Genomic DNA, 20,150 nt, shown 5'->3' on the forward strand with positions numbered 1-20,150 from the left:
AAACACCCAAGGGCATGTGTGAGCAGGACCAAATCTGGCTCTCTGTCATTCAGTGGCTGTAACCTCCAAGTAGAAAATACTCCAACAAATCACATTTATTCCTGCACTGTTAGATGTGAGTCCGTCACTCAAGGTGAGGAGTGCTACTGCTAGTATGCATCCAAAGCTATACCTCTTCCTTATCGTGCAACAGTCTGAATGACTTGTTTGACACGTTACATGCATCCAAGGGTTTGTGTGTCATGGGAATAGAAAACTGTGACTGGACAATGATTGGCAGTTTGAACGAAGCCAAAGAGTTGGATCAAACTCTCAGCTTTAAATAAGTCCTGATGAAGTTGTTCAGTCATCAATTTGTGTTAAAAAATATATTAACTGTAATTATTGTACTTTTGCAAACCCCAAAATATTAATTTCCAGTATTTTATAATGAATTGAGAGGTTATGAGGAAGTAAACAAAACTGAACGTTGTCTCCACCTGCAGCCAGTAAATGGCATAACAGCAGAATGGCTTTATGTTGTAATGGCCCCACCTACTGGCCATGAAAAGTACTACATGCAACAATGGGCAGATTCAGGATGTGATGGATGATTCGAGCTGGAGTTTATACGTTTCACATTTATGACTGAGATGATGAATGTCAACAGGAGGGTGAGAATAATCCATCTCAAGACATCTCCTCTACCAGCAGAGGGAAACTGTAATACACATTTTTACAATTTAAAGATTCTACAAAGTAAAATACGACTTGACTGATCAAGAAAGTATTGAACAAAAGTGTAAATGATTATTTGCTGGAGCCCTAATAGAAAAGTGAATGGTGGGAGAAATACTGAGATTTACTACTTAAATAAATGATGACTTAAATGATAAATTCAACTCCTGATATATTTTTTTAAGGCATGTATTGAAGTAACAGTATTGCTTCTGCAATTCAGAATACAAGACATACTTGATTCTTATTATTGTAAGTGCTAGAGGTGGAGTTTATGCGTTAACTACTTAATTTTGATTCACAAAAATGTATGAGCTGATTATGTTTTCTATTTTGATGTAAAAACGTGGAAGTAGCGATGAGACAGATGAAATGTGTAAATAATCATCTTTGAATGACTACTCAATAAAAATATCCAGGCAAAACAATGACTATCTAATTAAAGGTCTAATAGTAGGTTGATTATTATTTAGATTTTTTAAATATGCTCCTATTTTAGATCAACTGTGAAACGTGTACAATAAAACCAATCACCCCCCACGTTCACATCCTGTTTGACTGAAGTTCTGACATAAAAACATCATCTCTGTAATTTATGTGCCCTCCGGAAATGGATTCTCTTCTTCGTGGCGGTTTCAAAATAGAGGTCCTCTGCTGTGCGCGGTCACGTGACTCCTGTGTTTACAGACATCCGGAGAATCATGGAGGACAGTGCTGGCAGTAATCCTCAGTCTGTGGGGCTGACTGAGAAATTCAAGTCGTGGCTCTCCTGGTCGTGGACCTACGTGTGCTTCATCTGGCTCGGCATGGTGCTCATCATGGTTTACGTGCTGTGGAGTCCGCTCAAGCTGCAGGAGACGCTCGCCTCAGGTACACGACTGCTGCTGCTAGCTAGCCGCAGCTAGCTGCCGTTAGCCTCCGGAGGCTGTAGCAGCCAGTGAGCCGGAGCCGGTGCAGCTCTGACAGCTCGTTATCAGAGGGAGTCCGGGGAGGATGCAGGAGAGCTGCTGGTTAGAAGACAGTAGCATGTCTATATGAGCTTTAGCAGACACTGGGTCAACATAAGCCAAGAGTCAGTGTTTTGTTTTTTAATCTTGTTACAAGAGATGCTACCTGCAGCCTGGTGTCTCAGTCCTCTTGCTGTTTATTTGATTGAATCCATTCATTCACTAACCTGTCCGCCTCCTCTCTGTCCGCCTCCAGCGTCAGTGTTTTTAAACACTCTCACCCCCAAGTTCTACGTGGCTCTCACTGGAACCTCCTCCCTCATCTCTGGACTCATCCTTGTGAGTTATTGGATTTCTCCTCCTGTTACATACAATTATGATCTTCTACTTTTTTTTTCCAAATGTATGTTTGTTTAAGGCCATTTTAAGGATAGGTGCCTCATTCATTATATTCTGGACGCCAGGGCCAAAAACTGTATGAAGATAAACCACGTTCACATCACTCGATATCAGTAATAATCACGATAAATGGCTGAAAAAGGCAGATTTTTGCTCCTGAGTGAAGGTTTTTGGTTTTAAAACACCCAACACACTAAACACAGCCACATAGTTTACAAATCTGAGGTCGATCGATCATGTGTTATACCTCCTCACTCTGCACTTTACAAAATGCATAATTAATATAATAATATATATATTGAACCTTCGTCATATATATATAATAATATATATTGAACCTTCGTCATATTGCTATTGAGGAAAATGATTTTCACACTTGGCATTATTTGCTCTAGGCCAAAGAAATTATTTAACAATGTATCTGAAGTCAATATGCTGTTTTGAAGTCTGGGTGGCTCAGCTCAAGTGCAGTACACAAGAGTAACCTTCTTTTTAGGATGGTTGGGTGATAAAACATCATTTCATCATGATGGTTTTCAATATTGACTTTCTTATCTTATATAATTTTTGGCCATACTGCCCAGTTTCAGTTTTTAGTAAATATGCCCCAGTTTTTCTGCAGGGACCGTGTTTCCTCCCTGAGCTACGGTGGAGTGACACAAAACTAACTTTGTTTTTGGGATGTATCTCCAACAAGAGGCATGACTACAAAAATGAGCCCTAGGCTATTGCTGTTGTACAAAAATGGTCTTGTCTATTAACACAGACACATCTTGCAAGAAAGCATCGTTATTAAATGTGAAACCAGAATGAAAATGTATCATAGTGTACCCGAGGACATCAGCACCTGTGTGCAGTGGTTTGTAGAGCATGATGTGGGGAGCAGAATAAAGATTGAATGGATTTTATTCATTTGGTAGCAATGAACAAAGAGTGGGCTCATGCTGACAAGGTTTCTGAGATTCAGGTTTGAAAGATTTATTCAGTGTGCAATGTACAAGGTGGTACAAGTATTGGCAGGGAACCAAAGAAAAAGAGAAAAATCACCTGAACTGAAATTTTTGTGACAAAACTTTGTGTCATTTGTGCTTTATGAATATCTGGTCAGTTTTTTTTTTATTTTTTACAAACTTGCATGACAGAAAGAAATCTGGCAGCAGTTGCCACTAAATGTAATTGTTGTCTTATCGTTTACCTTTCACCATGTGTGTTCTGGCCACAGATATTTGAGTGGTGGTATTTTCGTAAATATGGGACCTCGTTCATTGAACAAGTGTCCGTGAGCCACCTGCGTCCTCTCCTGGGGGGAGTGGAGAGCAGCTCCACCACCGGCCTGTTCTCATCAGTTAATGGAGAAGCAGAGCCAAGACCCAGTGTTTCAGGTAAATGTTTATAGAATACGAACCATAACAGCAATTCTGCTCATAATACTATCAGCACTAATAACAATATCTTCCCTTTGCTAGAGTGTAAGGTCTGGAGGAACCCTCTGAATCTGTTCAGAGGAGCAGAATACAACAGGTATGTGTGGGTTTTAGAGACATGATTTAGGTTTGTAGGAGTGCGTTTAGAATGCACATAATAGTGCTTATAATGATTGGGCCATCAAGTCAATTATTTATAAAGGTGCATTTTGTGTATTGGGTGTAAGGAAATTAATTCAGTTTCACTTGATTCCCTGTGGATAACAAAACTGTGCATTGTAGGTACACCTGGGTAACAGGGAAGGAACCCTTAACGTACTATGATATGAACCTGTCTGCTCAAGACCATCAGACCTTCTTCACAGGAGACACTCAGCAGTTAAGGCCGGAAGATGCCGGTGAGTTTGAAACCTTAATGAGAGGTGTGATATTAATAGCTTTGGGAGATGTTTGTCTGGTTCTTCTGGTTCACAGGACTGCTTTATGTTGTGGGACTAACTGACTTGAAAGCATACAGGTTGTGTAAATGTGATGAGTGTACGGTCACGTCCATAATAAACGTGAGTTCGTTCTCTCATTGCAGTGATGCAGAAAGCCTGGAGAGAGAGAAATCCTCAAGCCAGGATCAGAGCAGCTTACCAGGCCATAGAGATGAACCATGAGTGGGTCCCATCTCCTACACAGTTACACACTATCGCCTTAAATACTGTATCTACAAACATAATACTGAATCTTTTTAAATAGTATCTGCTGTTGTAATGCAGTTAAAAAAATGTGTTTCTGTAAGCCTGCTTCACATAAGAGCATTAATACATTAACATGATTATTTAATGGCCTCTTCAATGGTGTTTTCATACTTACAGTATTGCCTTTATTCTGTTAAGCTGTTCATGTCCATGAATCTGTTGACATCTAATCTCTCCCCTTGTGTCTTGTATTTGTATTTGTGTGTACAGATGTGCTGCTGCCTACGTGCTCCTAGCAGAGGAGGAAGCCACAACTATCACAGAAGCTGAGCGCCTCTTTAAAAAAGCATTAAGTATTGGTAAGGATGGATTAGGCTCTATACAACAAGTACAACTAGCTTTAGCATAAAGTTAAGTTACTAGTTTTAGAGAAACTAAGTGCACGTCACACCTGTGAGTTACATAAATGTTACAACACAGGTAAGTATGGTTATATATAGAACACACAAATATGTCCACACCCACCTGTGGAGATGAAGTAAAACGCCTGAGGCCCTTGTTTAATTTGATTAATGTTACTCATGTTTTAAACCTGTCGCCTGAGGAGTGTGTTGTTTTTTGAGTATCTCATGTTTTCTATCCACAGCTGGAAAAGATATCAACTTACTGGTGTACATTAAACGCAGACTGGCAATGTGTGCACGTAAACTGGGGCGGATTAAAGAAGCAGTGAAAATGATGAGAGATGTGAGTTTGAAAGTCTTTCAGACTTTACCGTTTTTACTGCTTTAGTGTGCATCTTGTCAAATTGCTAATGCCACTGAGTTACTAACTTAAGCAGCAACACTTACTGTATATGAAACAATGGCGGTGCAGGCATACAAACACATTTCATGTCAATCTGATGTTTTATTTCCGTACAGTTAATGAAGGAGTTCCCGCTGTTGGGAATGTTAAATATTCACGAAAACCTCTTGGAGGCGCTACTAGAGCTTCAAGCATATGCTGATGTCCAAGCAGTCCTCGCCAAATACGATGGTAAGACTGGAACCAATTAAACACGTGGTTTGTTTTTGTCTCTCAAATTAATGACACAACTTACTGTCATTAAATTTGCCCTGAAAATGTACTGAATGGCTTCTGTCGCATGACCCTAATTTATTCTGCCATTGCAGACATCAGCTTGCCAAAATCAGCCACTATATGTTACACATCTGCACTGTTGAAAGCACGGGCTGTGTCTGATAAGTACGCTTCCTTTTGATTCATGATGTTTAAAATATCTGTTGTACACAATCAAGTATCTGTATCTCCTCAAATTTGACGTTACGTCTTTGGCTACAGTGACAGTAGAATGAAACAGCGGCTGATTTGAGGTGTGTCTCCACAGGTTCTCTCCAGAGGCAGCGTCCAGGCGGGGACTGAGCACAGCAGAGATGAACGCTGTGGAGGCCATACACAGAGCTGTTGAGTTCAATCCACACGTGCCAAAGGTCAGCCATCCGTCAAACTAATGAATGTCATATAGAGTCTGTGGGTCTGTCAAACCTATTGTGATGTTGATTTGTAAACATGCATAAATGTGACTTGACTTGTTGAGTCAGTCATCTTGAAAAGCCTGTTTTACATCTGGCTGTAAATTGATAATCAGTATTAAATATCTACTCAAATAACTTGTGGAATAATCTTAACACCATTTTGATTCATTCTAGCTTCTGAAACCTTCATACATCCTCTGGTGATTATCAGAATCTTATAGAACTGAGATGGATCAATTCACATCCCGATTATGGACACGCTACTCTTATTGGAATTTATGCATTAACGTATATCGTCATCTATTCAGCTGCTATACGGCAAATGGTAGATTTTTTAGATTTTGAAACACATTTTATAATATTTATATTCACATATATTAATTTATATTTAAACGGATCACACCAGGCTCACATTACTGCCATGTGTGAAGTTTACACACACAGAAAAAAACCGGCAAAGAAGGCAGGTAAACAGTTCTGTCAACAGTCAGAGGTGGTGTAACTTTTCAAATAGAGCAGCCCCGCACTCCAGTGATACTCTAGTCCACCTCCAGGTGTCAGTGTAGGTCACACAGTTTCTCTCAGTTAATTTTTGCACAGCTACAGTTGCAGGCTGTAAATCCCTGTTTATATGTGCATTTGTTCATTCTTTCTCTCTATTTGATTGATTGATTTGTACTGTTACAGTTATTTTAAATGAAACACAATTTGTCCCATCAAAAGCGTGTTTGCATGTGACTATTACATGACTTTTGGAAAATGCATTTGTGTGTTTTACAGATACTTTCGTTGGAATTTTAACTTTAGATCTTTCAAAAAGCTGTAAACATAAAGTATGACAGTCAGGATAATGTGTAGTAGAATCCAGCTCTATCTATGCGGGTGAACCAGGGCACACATGTGACTACACTGGATATCCCTCTGGCCCTTTTCACACCAGTTCCCACAGGGTTGTTGATTGATGTCAGACACACACACATGCACACACAGAGACTTACACAGTTGTAGCACAGTTTTGTCATAGTTTGGCCTTTGTAGTGTGGTGTTGTTTCATCTCCTTGTCTGAGAGAGAGAAAGAGAATAAGTGTGTTTGTATGTGTGGGGAGGGGGGGGGGGGGGGGGTGTAGACGTCAGCCAGCACTTTGATCCAGCCTTTGATTATAAAGAGAGGGCCCTCATCTTCAATGTCTTTCCAACCGCTCCCTCCCAATCCTGCCCAGAGGCAGCCGTCCTCTCGCCTCTCATCACGTACCCTCATCCTGTCTCTTATCCTCTCATGTTCGCTCGTCCTCTCTCCTCCCGTGTTTGAGTCTGAATATGAGCACCACTATCGACTCCAGTGAGTGTAGGTGAATAACGAAATGACATGGAAATTGAAATTCGTAAAACACCTTTTGTGATTACTTGTTTATCTTTGTCAAGCATCTGATACTTACTCAGGCAGAGTTGTATATAGTTGTCGGATATGAAATTTACTTGAGTGGTGAAGGAGGGACGTTGTTGCTTTGTGTTTTCTGACATGTCTCAACGGTGAGTGCACCTGTGACTCAGGCCTGTTTAGACACGGGGCTGATATTTCTCCTCTTGTGTAGATGTGCACGCTTTGGTAGAGTTTCTTACTTGGTAGGGATCCAAGTATTGACTTGATTCATTATGTAGGATTATTTGATTGATTGAGGAGTTGTGTAATGTAGAAAACATTTGAAATTGTGAGTACAGATTTGAAGAAAACTATCATCAGCAGCTGATGACACAGTGAAATCTGGCAGTAAGGGATTGAGAAGGAATGATCCGTCCACAAATTAATTACATGAACCTTTGTCAAAAGCTAAACATACTGTTAGCTCAGTTATTAATTAAGCTCCTTTACATACAACTCGTGCACAGTAATTTGTGGGGAAACACTGAGTCCAGTATAATTAAAATGTCACTAAACATCCCTCCTACATCTCCCAATGTCCCTGTAGATGACAAATAGTAATTAAGCAAGGCGTTAATTAAGTTTCATATCTGTATTACATGAAGTGAAGGTTTCATAAGAAGCATTAAGTACATTGCTATTGAGAAGCCTTATTAGATAGACAGAGAGATAGAGTTTACTGAAACAGGCTTGTAAATGGAACCAGTCACATTTTGATCTCAAGTAAAAGAACAGTACTTTCCACTCAGTAATCAGTTGCCCCTAAGGAAGCATGTTAGCCCCCCACTGCTCTAGTGGAGCTGCTCAGTGACAACCAGATTAGACTGTGGTTTTACAGCACAGCTCCTGGGCATGAATGTGTTTAAGTCAAGTGTGCACGGGCCATGTGCCTCCATGAGTCACAGCGGGGCTTTGAGCTTAATCAAGCACTGCGGTGTGATGTGTCCTGTGTTCACCTTCAAAGTTTAGGCTGTTAACATGCTCACATTTGCCAAACAGATATAATATGAAGTACAGATGAGGCTGACGGGAATTTGATGATTTTCTCAGAAACCCAAGGAAAAAAAAGATACATTTTTTACATGATGATGGTCCTAGAGAAAAATTCAGGGAACCACCAAGGTTCTTGCAATTCATCCCGTCCCATGGGTGTCTTTACAAAATGTCATGGTAATCTAATATTCCTCACTTACTATGAGCGGTAAAAGTCAACGTGCAAGTTGGGGGAGCACAACAATCAATAGGCTCCATTATCTGGGAAACATAAATGTCTGCAAAATATTTTGTACCAATTCAAGCAGTCGATGTTTGAGAAGATCGTCCTTCTCCCAATGATTTTGAGATATTTCTCAGGTTAAGTGAAAATATTACCTCGTTAAAAAATCGGAATCATCAAAGTCAGTAGGAATAATCCTCTTGGAAGCATGGATTTCTACCCAAGATACCAGGAATTATTTCTTTTTTTTTTTTACATTCTTTAACTCTCTCCGACTGCTCCTCTAGTTTATGCTTGCATGGTCGGCTGTGGCTGATGGGTAAGAGCAGTCATCCTCTAACCAGAAGGTCGGTGGTTCGATCCAAGTCTTCCCCATCTGCGTGCCGAAGTGTCCTTGGGCAAGATACTGAACCCCGAAATGCCCCTCATAGAAAAAGTGCTGCCCAATAGCAAGCTGTACTGTAAAGCGCTTTGAGTGCTCATCAAGACTAGACAAAGAACACTCAGTAGCCTCTGCCCCCCTTGAACAGGTGGACTAATGAAGGAACATGATTATGTCAAGCATTAAGTGTGTGGGTGTTTTATCAAGCATGCCAAGGAGCTTATATATGAATATAATGCAAGGCTACATCACATGAGCTCATTCAAACTGCTGAAAAGGCTGTACACACACACGCCTCAACCCCACAGCTGTTTCAGTGCACACCATCCTCCTCCCTCATGACCTCTTTCCCCTTTCCCTCTCCATCTTGCTCCTATTTCCCTCCTCTTTCCCGTTTGTTCCCTTCCATTTTCCTCTCCTCCTCATCTTCTGTCCTTCTCTATTTATTCTCCTCTCTCTCCGCCTCCTCCCTTTTCTCCATCTGTCTGTCCCTTCCAATCAGCTTCCCTACCAGCCAGTGGTTAAGAGGCTGACAGTTTGCCGGATTCTTGGACAGCTGATCAAGTGTTCCTGCTACCTGAGTCTGCTTTGCATTTACATTTACCGCCACTTTGGTCCATACTTGTTCATTGTGGAGCAGTCAGGGTGACCTGATCCCATCTACCTTGCTAGTTTACTCCACTTTGGAGTGCAGTTTCTCATCTCACCCCATTCTGGTTGACACGCTCACATCTAGAACGCCTGTCAAGACTCAGAAACCTCGACCCTTTCTTAGTTTACCTCTGAAATTGGCTTTTTGGTTTGTGAATTGAGACCAAGTGGCAGCGCTGTGTTTGTTGTGAATTAAGATGGATGAGGTGTGATTCAGAGAAGGAAAAGGATGTAGTTACAATTTGCCTCATTGCAGCCGACGTTAGGACGAATGTTGTGTGTTTTCTGACACTTTTCGCTCCCTTGGCAGAGGTTGGAGTATCTGGTAGCAGCATTTACTGACTATGAAATTCTTAATCTTTGTTTGTCCTCCTAAAGCCAACACCTGTTTGTCTTCATGTTCTTTCCCTGTAAGCGTGTGTGTTTGTCCAAACCCTTATAGAGCAGCTACAAGGCTGATGTCATTGTTGCCTGTGTGTCCCATTGTGAGAAGCAAAGTGCTGCAGATTAGAATCAGAAGGCAGCTTATGAGTTATGCTCTGGGCTTATGACTGCCCAGGGATAAAAGGAGAGCACATGAAACCTCATCCCTTCATCAAAGAGGCGACGGGGAGTGGAGAAGCAGACCGAAGACGAGAGAGGGAGGGAGGCCAGCACACAGGACTGAGGTGTCACCATTTCTAATGCCGTGGCATGCGAGGAAGGACAGCTGAGCAGCCGGTCTCTCTAAATGGTTAATCTTAACACACAGAGGACCCAGACCTGCATGGCCGCTATACACTGTCCTCTCATTATCAGCAGCTGACTGATATGAAGGTAGAACTATATGTAACTGTAAAATATCCAGCTTCAACAAAAGACAGAATTGGCCTGCTTCTCTGCAAAATGATCAAATCTTAAGTTCATGATCAGGCCACACATGAAACTTTCCTATAGGTCGTTCAGTTCTTGGTGCAGATCTCACCATGTTGAAGCATGATTTGAAATGAATGGATGTTATTTTAGCAGTCACATCAGTTGCTCTGTGCTCAAAAAGTGATGAGAAGTGATTTGTTTTTGCTCTTGAGCTGGCCGCCTGCCTCATCACCGGTGCCAAGGGAGAGCGGAGGATGGCGAAAGATTTGTGCGCAGAATCAAGGAAACCGAGGTGGTGAGGAAGATTTAGGCAGACAGTCAAGTGTCTTGGCCGGAGCAGAGAGAGCTGATTTAAATAAGTCAGACAGGATAAGTGAGGAGGGCAAACAGGCAGCTTCTGGTTGTCTCTAGCCACCGATCCTTGTAATGACTACAGAGGGTGTAAGGATGGGGAGAGAGCAGGATAGAAGACAGGGTGGTCTACTGGCGTCAGTAAAGAGGAGTAAGATTGATGAAGAGGAGCTTCTCACCTGTTGCCTGTGGGTGCCAGCTTTAGTGAGCATTTTCCCATGAGGGTGGTGAGTGAGGCACATGCAATGGAGCCTCCTTCACTGTCTGATGAGTATGACTTTGGTGCTGCAGTGCAGTCGGGTGATGAATGTTTGAGCTTGTGATGAAGCAAAATAATGAAGGAATGAGGTGTTGTAAATTGTGTTTCACTCATTTATCTTTTTCTCTGTTTTAGATTTGATGTGTGCAAATAAATTGTCTGAGTAGTAGTAGTTCAAAAAAATGCCCCACATCTCTGTTAAAGAACAGTCCAGGATCTGCCCCCCCTGATCTGCATCCACTCCAAAATTGAATGGGTTCTTTCACCTCCTTCCATCAAGTTTTTTGTGGAAATCCACTAAGTAGTTTTGGCATTATCCTGTTGCCAAACAAACATCTAAACCAACAGACGGGGGTGAAAACATCACCTCCTTGGTGGAGATGATGAGTATTTGCCCTAATGGGGGGGTGAAGGGAGATGAAGAAGATGCTGAGTAATTGCTGGATTGGTGGTGATGTAGGTTAGTTCAGGTCCTAGAGGTGAGGAGAAGTGAGAGACACAGTGGAGGCAAATTTTCCAGTTTCTGTACCAGTGACAGACAATTGGAAAAAGGGATGAGCTAGGTTGGAAGGCCTGGGCAGGCTGTGATCATGGGGGCGAGACTGGAGACAGAGGATATGGCAGGGGGAGATGGGTGAAGCAGCATGGTCTGGCTGGCTGGCTGAGCCTGTGACCATGGAAGGGATTAGACAGGATTAGCTGTGGGGTAACCTTCCCAAAGTGTCAGTCCTGAGATCCAGAGCACTGTGACGCTAGCCGCCTGGGAATCCAGAACAGGGGGCCCCCAGCCTGCACATGGGTTTTGTTAACACAGACTCCTGCCATACTGGCACCACAGACATAAATCACACAGAGGGGCAAGGTTCATCAAAGTCATTATGCAACCATTAAATACTTATCCATTGACAAAGCTTGGCCGTTTTTTGTTTAATGCGAAAAACCAAGCGCACAATATTCTCCCATTGTTATTTCTGGATGCTTGGTCTGTGTTATGCCAGAAAAGCAGACCTGTTCTATAGGTTGTAACTCTGGACGTGGGTCTTTGACACACTGGGACAATCTTACACAGTAGGGAAGGAGAGGAGGGGTGAGTGTGGGATGTTACACATTCATGGAATGAATGTACTATACTGTAACAATAACACACACAGAGCTTTGGAAAGCTTTTCCCTCCCACCTTGAACAATTGCAAAATAAGGCCCTTGACAAATACCTCCCATGGAAAAAATATGTTTTCACTCTGCAGGGAGTGAGCCAGAGGGAATTGCTCAATAGGATAGGGTGAAGTCAAGTGTTGACTGAGAAGCCAGTAGAAAATGTGAATGAAACCATTAACACTCTTATTTTTTTTTTTAAGGACCAAACTCTCATCAGTGCAATTTAGGTTCATATCTCAGCGAAAAATAAACGTATCTAATAAATCAACATACTTTTTAGTCCTCTTTCTGACCACCTTATAAACGTAAGGATGGAAATATTCACCTTGCGTTACTTGTGGTTTGATTCACATACATAATAGTCAGTATAAAGCAACATAATATAAGAAAGAATGGCGGTATACGTCAAGTGTCCTCATGTGTTCAAACCTAGTACATTTAAATAACAAGGTACACAACATAGACTGTATATAAAGAAGACTGAGGCGGAATCATCTGGATTAATGGTGGCTGGCCATAGCATTAGTAATAAAACCCTGCCTCCTCCATGTTTGCAGATTGGAAATGTACAAAAACAAACTCAAAGTACATGTTAAATAAAATGTTCCCTGTCCTTTTAGGTAGTTCTTATCTCACTGAAGTATGCCCAAGTCTAATTTTGGTTTTAATTCATTATTTGATGTTATATAAACATGATGAAACATCACGATCGACAGCTGAGACTGACTTGTGATTGGTAGAGAGCATTTATCAAAGAGACCATTGCTCCACATTAGGATCAGAACTGCACAGACTCCGGCTCCAAGTTACTTCAACGTGAGGAAGTGGAGATGTGTTGTCCATCTTTAGACGTATACAGTCTATAGTTCACATCAAATTTTTCACCAACAATTTTGTATTCAATCGCCGTTATTTCATGCTGGAAATGTAATGAATGGGAAACCAGATGTATACGTTGGTGAGTGCAACTGGGATTCAACCAGATAGAAATACACGGACTGAAAGGCGGTTTCTGTGGCTGAGCTAAATTGTGAAAGCAGAGTTAAAACAAACATTGGCACACCATTTCTAACGTACTCTTTTATCAGATGACATCTATACTGAATGTATATTGTGTTATATAAGTGTTTCCTCTTCTTCTTGTCTTTAGTACTTATTAGAGATGAAGAGTCTGATCCTGCCTCCAGAGCACATCTTGAAGAGAGGTGACAGCGAGGCAGTGGCGTACGCCTTCTTTCACCTGCAGCACTGGAAGAGGGCAGAGGGAGCCTTAAACCTACTACACTGCACCTGGGAGGGCAGTAAGTATTACTTCTACTTCTTCTATTGCACATGACTACATTGGAGGAATTTAAATTTTATTAATTGTCAGCAATATATTTCTGCTTAGACATTTTGCTTGAGTTCTTTTGAAGTGAATATAACCTCTGTGTGAATTCAGAAGTCACTATTGTCCTTTAATCTAACTATCTTCTTGCAAGCTGCTCCTCATTTTTACATTATTGTGTCATCGGTTTTGTTTCCACAACACACCCACAAATACTCATTATACAGGAATGAGCTTATTCCTCACTGGAAGAATGTTATTGTGGTATTGTATCCCTCTGTATAGTGTTAGTATCTATACACTCTGGTCAACTCTTACCAGTTATGTTGTTTGTAATAATTTAATACTGAATGCGGTTTCCTATTTGCTCCTTTATCTGTCTTTCCAGCCTTCCGGATAATTCCGTACCCGCTGGAGAAGGGTCACCTGTTTTACCCTTACCCAGGATGCACAGAAACAGCAGATAGGGAACTATTGCCCTGTAAGTCTTAACCTACCTACCTCCAATCAACTGATATGAATGATAATCCTCTCTCTATTTAAACCCTGTTTATCTTTATCTGACTTCATCTTGCTCTCTCCTTCTCTCTCATCTTCACTGTAGCTTTTCACGAGGTGTCTGTGTACCCAAAAAAAGAGCTTCCCTTCTTCATCCTCTTCACAGCAGGCCTTTGCTCCTTCACTGCCATACTGGCCATGCTCACACATCAGTTCCCTGAGCTCATGGGTGTCTTTGCCAAAGCAGTAAGTCGTCATCAGTTTGTCTCAGATCTCTTTTCCTGTCCACGTTTTAAATGCAAGTTGTTATTCACTAACATTTTATTTAGAGCACCACCGATATATCAGTTTGCTGATAATATATCAATATGAGCCTTTCACAGACGTATCTGTAGTGGTTCATGAGTGTGTTTGCTGATATATAAATATGAAAAAGAAATATGAATATTGAAACAATAGGAAATAGAAAACGTGGATTTATGTTTACATTTAATTTTATTAAAGTTCTTAGTATTTGGTTAGTATTTGTATGTTAGTAGTTTATTGATAGTTATTTATAATAAAGTTTATGGTTAAACTGAAACATTAAGCCTCAATTACATTTCTTTGTCATACGGGTTTGACAACAAAATTTTAGTGATCATTGCCAATTTTCTTTGAATAATATATACATATCAGCTGATATATCCCTAATATCAGTAAAAAAAAATTTGAATCTGTATTGGTCAAGTCAATTTGAACCCTGTGCTAATCGCGGCTTTCCATCCATCAGTAACACTGAAGGCTCATGGGAGTCGTAGTCCTGTGAATGTCAGCAGTTCCCGCCAAAACAAGCTGTAGTCAATCTTAAACCATCACATCAGCAAACATACCAGTGTAAACTTGTAGCCTTAGAAATTTAGAAACTTAAAATGCACGACTTCCTTTTACTGTTTATTTATTAAAGACGTGCACGGTCATCTGTTTCGGCCCGTTTGGCAAACTCTTCTTTGGCTTAGCCTTTGTTTATAGTCATCCTGTTTATTAGGGCCTGTCTTTACAGATGCAAAAACAAGACTACAGAGTACATCTAGTGCTCTTCTTTCTGTTATGAGAAAAAACTGGGCGTGAATGAGATTTAACAGCAGGGCAGAGCCTGGTGTATGTAATAGGTAACAGAGTGTATTAGAACCATTGAGGGAGGAACACAGAGGTCCTTGCTGCATTCTGAAGAAAAAAAAATCTCTCTTGGAAAGAAAAGCCGAGCGAGACGAGGCAGCAGTGGTGATGTGGCCGTCTGCTTTTCCTTTATTTATGGAAACCAGACATGTAGAGTATGGTAGTTGAATATGTTTCATGTATTAAATGGGATTAGAGAGCACTTGATTCGCACTGGCCTAGCCGGAGATGATATGTCCACTTATGAGACTATTAAAGTGTCAAGTGCATCAAGCACACCTCAAGTAGTTTCAGTGAGAAACCATATTGTAATATTTTACATCTGACTGTTACTAGTGAACCTAAATCACGAACATGTGCATTTTCAAAGTTCTTTTATACACATATGTAATATACTGTTTATTCTAGATCCTTATCTAAGATCTAAGTTAATATAATTTCTCAATTTATCATAAAACATGAGTGATTAAGTTGATCCTTAAGTAAAATTATCTTTTTTTCAGGCTACTTTACATTAGAGTAAAACACGTCAGTCGATGTCCTATTTTATTCTATTTTACAACTTACAATGGAAAAGTTGACATGAATAGTGTCGTGATATGATTAAAACCATTTGGTTTACCTGTAATGACTGTAAACCATAACGAGAAGCTTCATTGTTTAGACAACCACACTCAGTTATACTATCTGTTTACATGGTTTCATGTGCTCAGGGAAAGATATGTAATAATCACAAAAATAAATACTCAAACAATGTACATTTCGTACATGTTTGTTGTTTGTTGTTGTTTTTATGTTACTTCAGAACAAAATCAATGCACATTCTTTTAGTTTTATAGGGAGATGATAAGTAGAGCCTGGCTGGATTTTTGTGGGGTGACGCTGACATTAAGGCGTAAAATATTTCCAATACAGCAACAGTATAAATTGGCCGATATATGTATTTAAAAAGATTGTCAATTATTCCCAGGTCGTTATGCTATAATAAATAAAAATAATTGAGGGTTGCTGTTTTACAGTAATGTTATTTCAACATCTTTCCAAACATTGTATTATTCATTGTAAACATGGACATACATACACAGATATACAAATATTTATTTGTTTGTTTACTTTTAATGTCAAACCACTGTTTCCAGTGTCAACAATGAAATGACACTGTCACCCTCCTTAGGTTTATTTCCATTTATCGTTATTTAGAAAAAGAAAGAACCAGTGAAAGTGATGGATTTGATGTATAAAAGTGTGTTGACATGTAAATCATGGAGAGTATACAGTTTATCTGTCAGCACTGTTTCTACAAACAAAGTTTTAAAAATGATAATACAGAGACAATGCTGTTATATTTGAGGAAGCTCCTGGATTACATGTATATAAAGGTTCAGCTGTGTCCTGCTGCTTTGCAACTGCACTGTTTCCTGTCACCTGAAAAAAACCCTGCTCATCGTGCCCCCCATGTTTTAAGTGTCCAGTGCTCCTAATGGGTTTGAAACCCAATATTATTGGACACATTATGGCATTTGGGCTTTTTTTGCCAACGTTTTAAGCTATTTAGACTATTTTAGCACCTCCATGCATTAAAAAGTAGGTGAAGTTGTGGCTGAAAAAATCTACTCTGCTCCTATAGTTTTCCTAATGTAGCACCTTTTATGTTTCAAGAAGGAAAATAAGCAGGAAAATAATCAAAGTTATTGAATCACAAGTATTTGTGGGGTAAAACGGGAAATGTTTGAGCTGAGGCTTTGAGATGCAATATATAACATTGCTTCAGTGAAATCATGAACTTTTGTGGATTTTCTTTTCAAGTGTTTATCTTCTTCTTTAAAATGTTTTCCGGGCATTCAGCTGAAAGCTCACTCTGCTTTTTCTCCCTCTCAGTTCTTCAGCACACTCTTTGCACCCCTGGGTTTCTTCGCAGACAAGATGGAAAGCTTCATGCCGTCCAGTTTTTGGCACCAGCTGACTCGGATCTGACCCCATCTCACAAACACGCATACACACATACACAGACACACACGCACACACACACACACACAGACGCACAGAGATACACTTATACACACCATTATCACTCCCAACACAAACACACACACACAACACACATATACACGCCAATACCACTCCAAACCCTCAGACAAAAAGTGTTTGCTCTCCTGTCTTCAGCATTACTGTCCACTTGCTACACTGTTACTGATTATGTTGGCTGAGGTTGTATCAACACGGCAAAACCACTCTTAAGATGCTCTCCCACATTGTCCCAGCAGCCAGAGTTTTTCCAAGAACACATTTTAAAAAGTCCCATTTCCAACGATTTTTCTCAGGGACACTCATTTGTCATCGTGTTACCACGGAGCAATTACACATTTTTTGGGTATCCCCTGTAGCCTGATGGAATTTCGTACAAATCTTCTGAGGTCAGAGGCAAAACTAAATCATCACCAAAATGAAACAGCATGTTTTCTGGTACGTGGGGTATTTGGTATTGGGAACCTATGTATCCTATACCGGCCCTCTGTGCCCCGCAGACTTCCAGCTGGGCAGATCAGAAAAAGTCTGCGAGAGCTCCTAAAAACAGAACTGTGATTTACAGCCTCCGAGTGGCTGCAGTGTATACAACACCTCGGCAGTTCAACAGTTGTTACCATGGCATGACACCTCAGCACTATATCACTGGGGCAACCGCCGCCCCCGCAACATGGAAACGTAAATGGGATCAGCACTTTTCGCAGCCGCTCGTGGCATCACTCATTTTCTTTTGATTGCAGTACGAATTGTTGTAAGTCAGCGTGTTGGTCAACTAGCAAACAATTACAAAGGCACACGGCACAACCACTGGAACAACTAGCTGTAATACATGCGGTAGAATTGCAGTAATTCTGAATATATTGTATTGAGTTCTTCAGTGAGGGTCATCATAACTCACTCAGTATATTCAATGAGCCGATTGCATTTAGAGATGGTGAGTCAAACAACCAGACATCGACATATTGTACAAAGTGAGAGTCATTTTACCTGATAAGTACAAAATGTCATTTGTTGTTCAAGCTTCAAAGTATTTTGCTTTTCACTGAGTAAGTGAATACGCTGAGGTACCAGAACCACCTTTCTGTAAAGTATAATGTAAAAACTATCTGAAAACATAACGCAGAAACAAATGTGCGTGAAACTGATAAAACCTTTTGGTCTAATATCCTGTACATCAGTGTTCTCTACCTCAGAGATAGTAATATTGTGATGTCACATGATCCCAACACTTGATAATTGTTGTTTATTATTTATGATGTATCAACAGGTTTTATTACATTTAAACCTTCGGTCATGTTTGTTTTACTTTGTCAAGTTGTGTGACTAGATAGTTATTACATTATAGGCAGCGACAGTCTCGTACAGCAATGGCCTCGGTGTGAAATGGGAGTAACATCATTCCGGCAACTCTTCACCCCACATGTGATTACACAGAAATGTGATGATAAAGTGCCTTTTTTTTTTTTAAGTACATCACTAAAACCAACATTGATTTCAAGTTTAGCGGTGACTCGTTTCAATTTAAATGAACCAGATTTGATCAACAGATGCCTTCAAAAAGCTGTAAATTCATTCAGTGTCCAGTGAGGAGCCTCTATAGATTTACCAGCCAGGTAACAATGGCAAACATGCAGTACATGCACATGATGTAATGGCACATGCATGTGTGTTATTGTGTTGCAAATTGTTGGAGTTGAAGACACTGACAAACATGTGAAATGTACGGACACATGCTGAAGACAGGAGAATGTTTGAAGCTGTTACTATCCCTGGATGAGTTCGAAGGTAAAACTCACAATAAATTACTGTTTCAGTGCAACTTTCTTGAATGTGTGACATTTTTTGTTTTATTCTGGGGTTTTAGAAATGCTAAATTAAAATGCTACTCTTGAGCTTCAGTTGCTGCACCTACCTGAGCGTAGATGGGACAAACGGGATTGCAAAGACACTGTTTTTCCAGGCGTGCATAGACAGGTGATCACTGTAGCCAACTATTTTCAAAATAAAGTGAGAGATATAAATACTGTGCTTTGTAAGGCGAATGTCATTACCCCTCATCTTTTAAAATCACCTCTATATTGATGGGGAGACGGTGTCTTGTTCAAGGACAAACTACTCACTCTGCCATTGTGCTATTGCTGCTCTCGGACTATATAAAGCTGAGAGCCATCATGCCCATCATTATGATTATACCACTCCGCCAACATCAGCAGATGGTTTACTTGGCATGTTCCCAATGAACCACTAGTGCCACAATCATAGTCCATACACTCGCGCTTAAGTGGCGAGCAGCAGTAATGAAAATCGCTGCCGAGTGCTGTTGACAGGTACTCAAGTGTTTGCGCTCCGTGTCAGAGCGGGTTTCATGCGACACGTTAAAACCTGCGTTGCTCACTGACCTCCATGGTTACGAGTTAGGAATACAGAGGAGAGAAGGTAAACCTGACGACAACACATCAGAGTGAGACAAAGAAAGTATACAAGTTTAAATTGATCATCTCACACCCTTTAGTGATAAGAATTTATAACCATAAATGTACAATAGTATGAAAAATAAAATACGGAAATGAGGATTTGAGGTATATGCCTGTGTGGCAGGTGTTTCACAAACATTTCTGGCAGTTGACCCACTAAATAAGAGTTTTTATTTGCTAATACCTTGTTACGAGACCTGTCATCTCACCTCACCTGCATGAATGAACTCTAGTGGACTGGGATCTGGGCTGTATGTGTCCCTGAAGGTCACACGCACCACATGTTGGTCTGGAAAACTGCCCCCGAGACAAAATGAACTCATACGGCTCACGTGGTCAGGTGAGTCATGTCTATCCGTGGGTCTGTGCAAATGTATCCTCCATCTGAGAAAGTTCTGTATGACACTGTTTGGTGTTCAGGTGAACGATGTGTAACCTAAGATCACATATTTAATTTATTTTGGGGTTTCGTCCATTTTAATTCCTGATGACCAACAAGTAGACGATGGTGACTGGGTCTTTGAAACTGCTGCCATTTTGTCTTCCTCCCACACATTAACTTCCATTCACGTCCGACATTAAAACTCAAAAAGAATCACATGAAACTCAGAAGAAAAGATTACAATGTTTATTAAAAATAAACAAACACACACAGAGTTGTGTGTG

General features: G+C 40.5%; 1 protein-coding gene across 2 annotated transcripts; it reads left to right on the forward strand.

Annotated features, from left to right (window-relative positions):
- The first annotated feature begins 1,384 nt into the window (after window positions 1–1,384).
- On the forward strand, window positions 1,385–18,829 carry st7l (suppression of tumorigenicity 7 like). 2 transcript variants are annotated; one of them, XM_034585809.1, is made up of 15 exons: window positions 1,385–1,587; window positions 1,921–2,003; window positions 3,286–3,445; window positions 3,530–3,584; window positions 3,770–3,885; window positions 4,071–4,149; window positions 4,444–4,532; window positions 4,820–4,920; window positions 5,097–5,211; window positions 5,349–5,421; window positions 5,564–5,666; window positions 13,153–13,303; window positions 13,718–13,810; window positions 13,934–14,073; window positions 16,864–18,829. In XM_034585809.1, exons 1-15 carry the CDS (start codon window positions 1,419–1,421, stop codon window positions 16,957–16,959), a joined length of 1,623 nt encoding a protein of 540 aa, XP_034441700.1. In that variant the 5' UTR covers window positions 1,385–1,418; the 3' UTR covers window positions 16,960–18,829. The 2 variants fall into 2 exon arrangements, with proteins under 2 accessions (XP_034441700.1, XP_034441699.1); XM_034585808.1 differs by lacking the exon at window positions 13,934–14,073.
- The last annotated feature ends 1,321 nt before the right edge of the window (window positions 18,830–20,150 follow it).

Source organism: Hippoglossus hippoglossus, chromosome 5 (assembly GCF_009819705.1).
Source record: "Hippoglossus hippoglossus isolate fHipHip1 chromosome 5, fHipHip1.pri, whole genome shotgun sequence".
NCBI classification, from domain to species: Eukaryota; Metazoa; Chordata; class Actinopteri; order Pleuronectiformes; family Pleuronectidae; genus Hippoglossus; species Hippoglossus hippoglossus.

Excerpts from the sequence above, each read along its gene's own strand:
- st7l (XM_034585808.1), top strand. The coding sequence starts at position 1,419 with ATGGAGGACAGTGCTGGCAGTAATCCTCAGTCTGTGGGGCTGACTGAG. Across the intron at positions 4,533-4,819 it reads TAAAAAAGCATTAAGTATTG|CTGGAAAAGATATCAACTTA; the intron begins GTAAGGATGGAT and ends TTCTATCCACAG. Across the intron at positions 5,212-5,348 it reads AGTCCTCGCCAAATACGATG|ACATCAGCTTGCCAAAATCA; the intron begins GTAAGACTGGAA and ends CTGCCATTGCAG.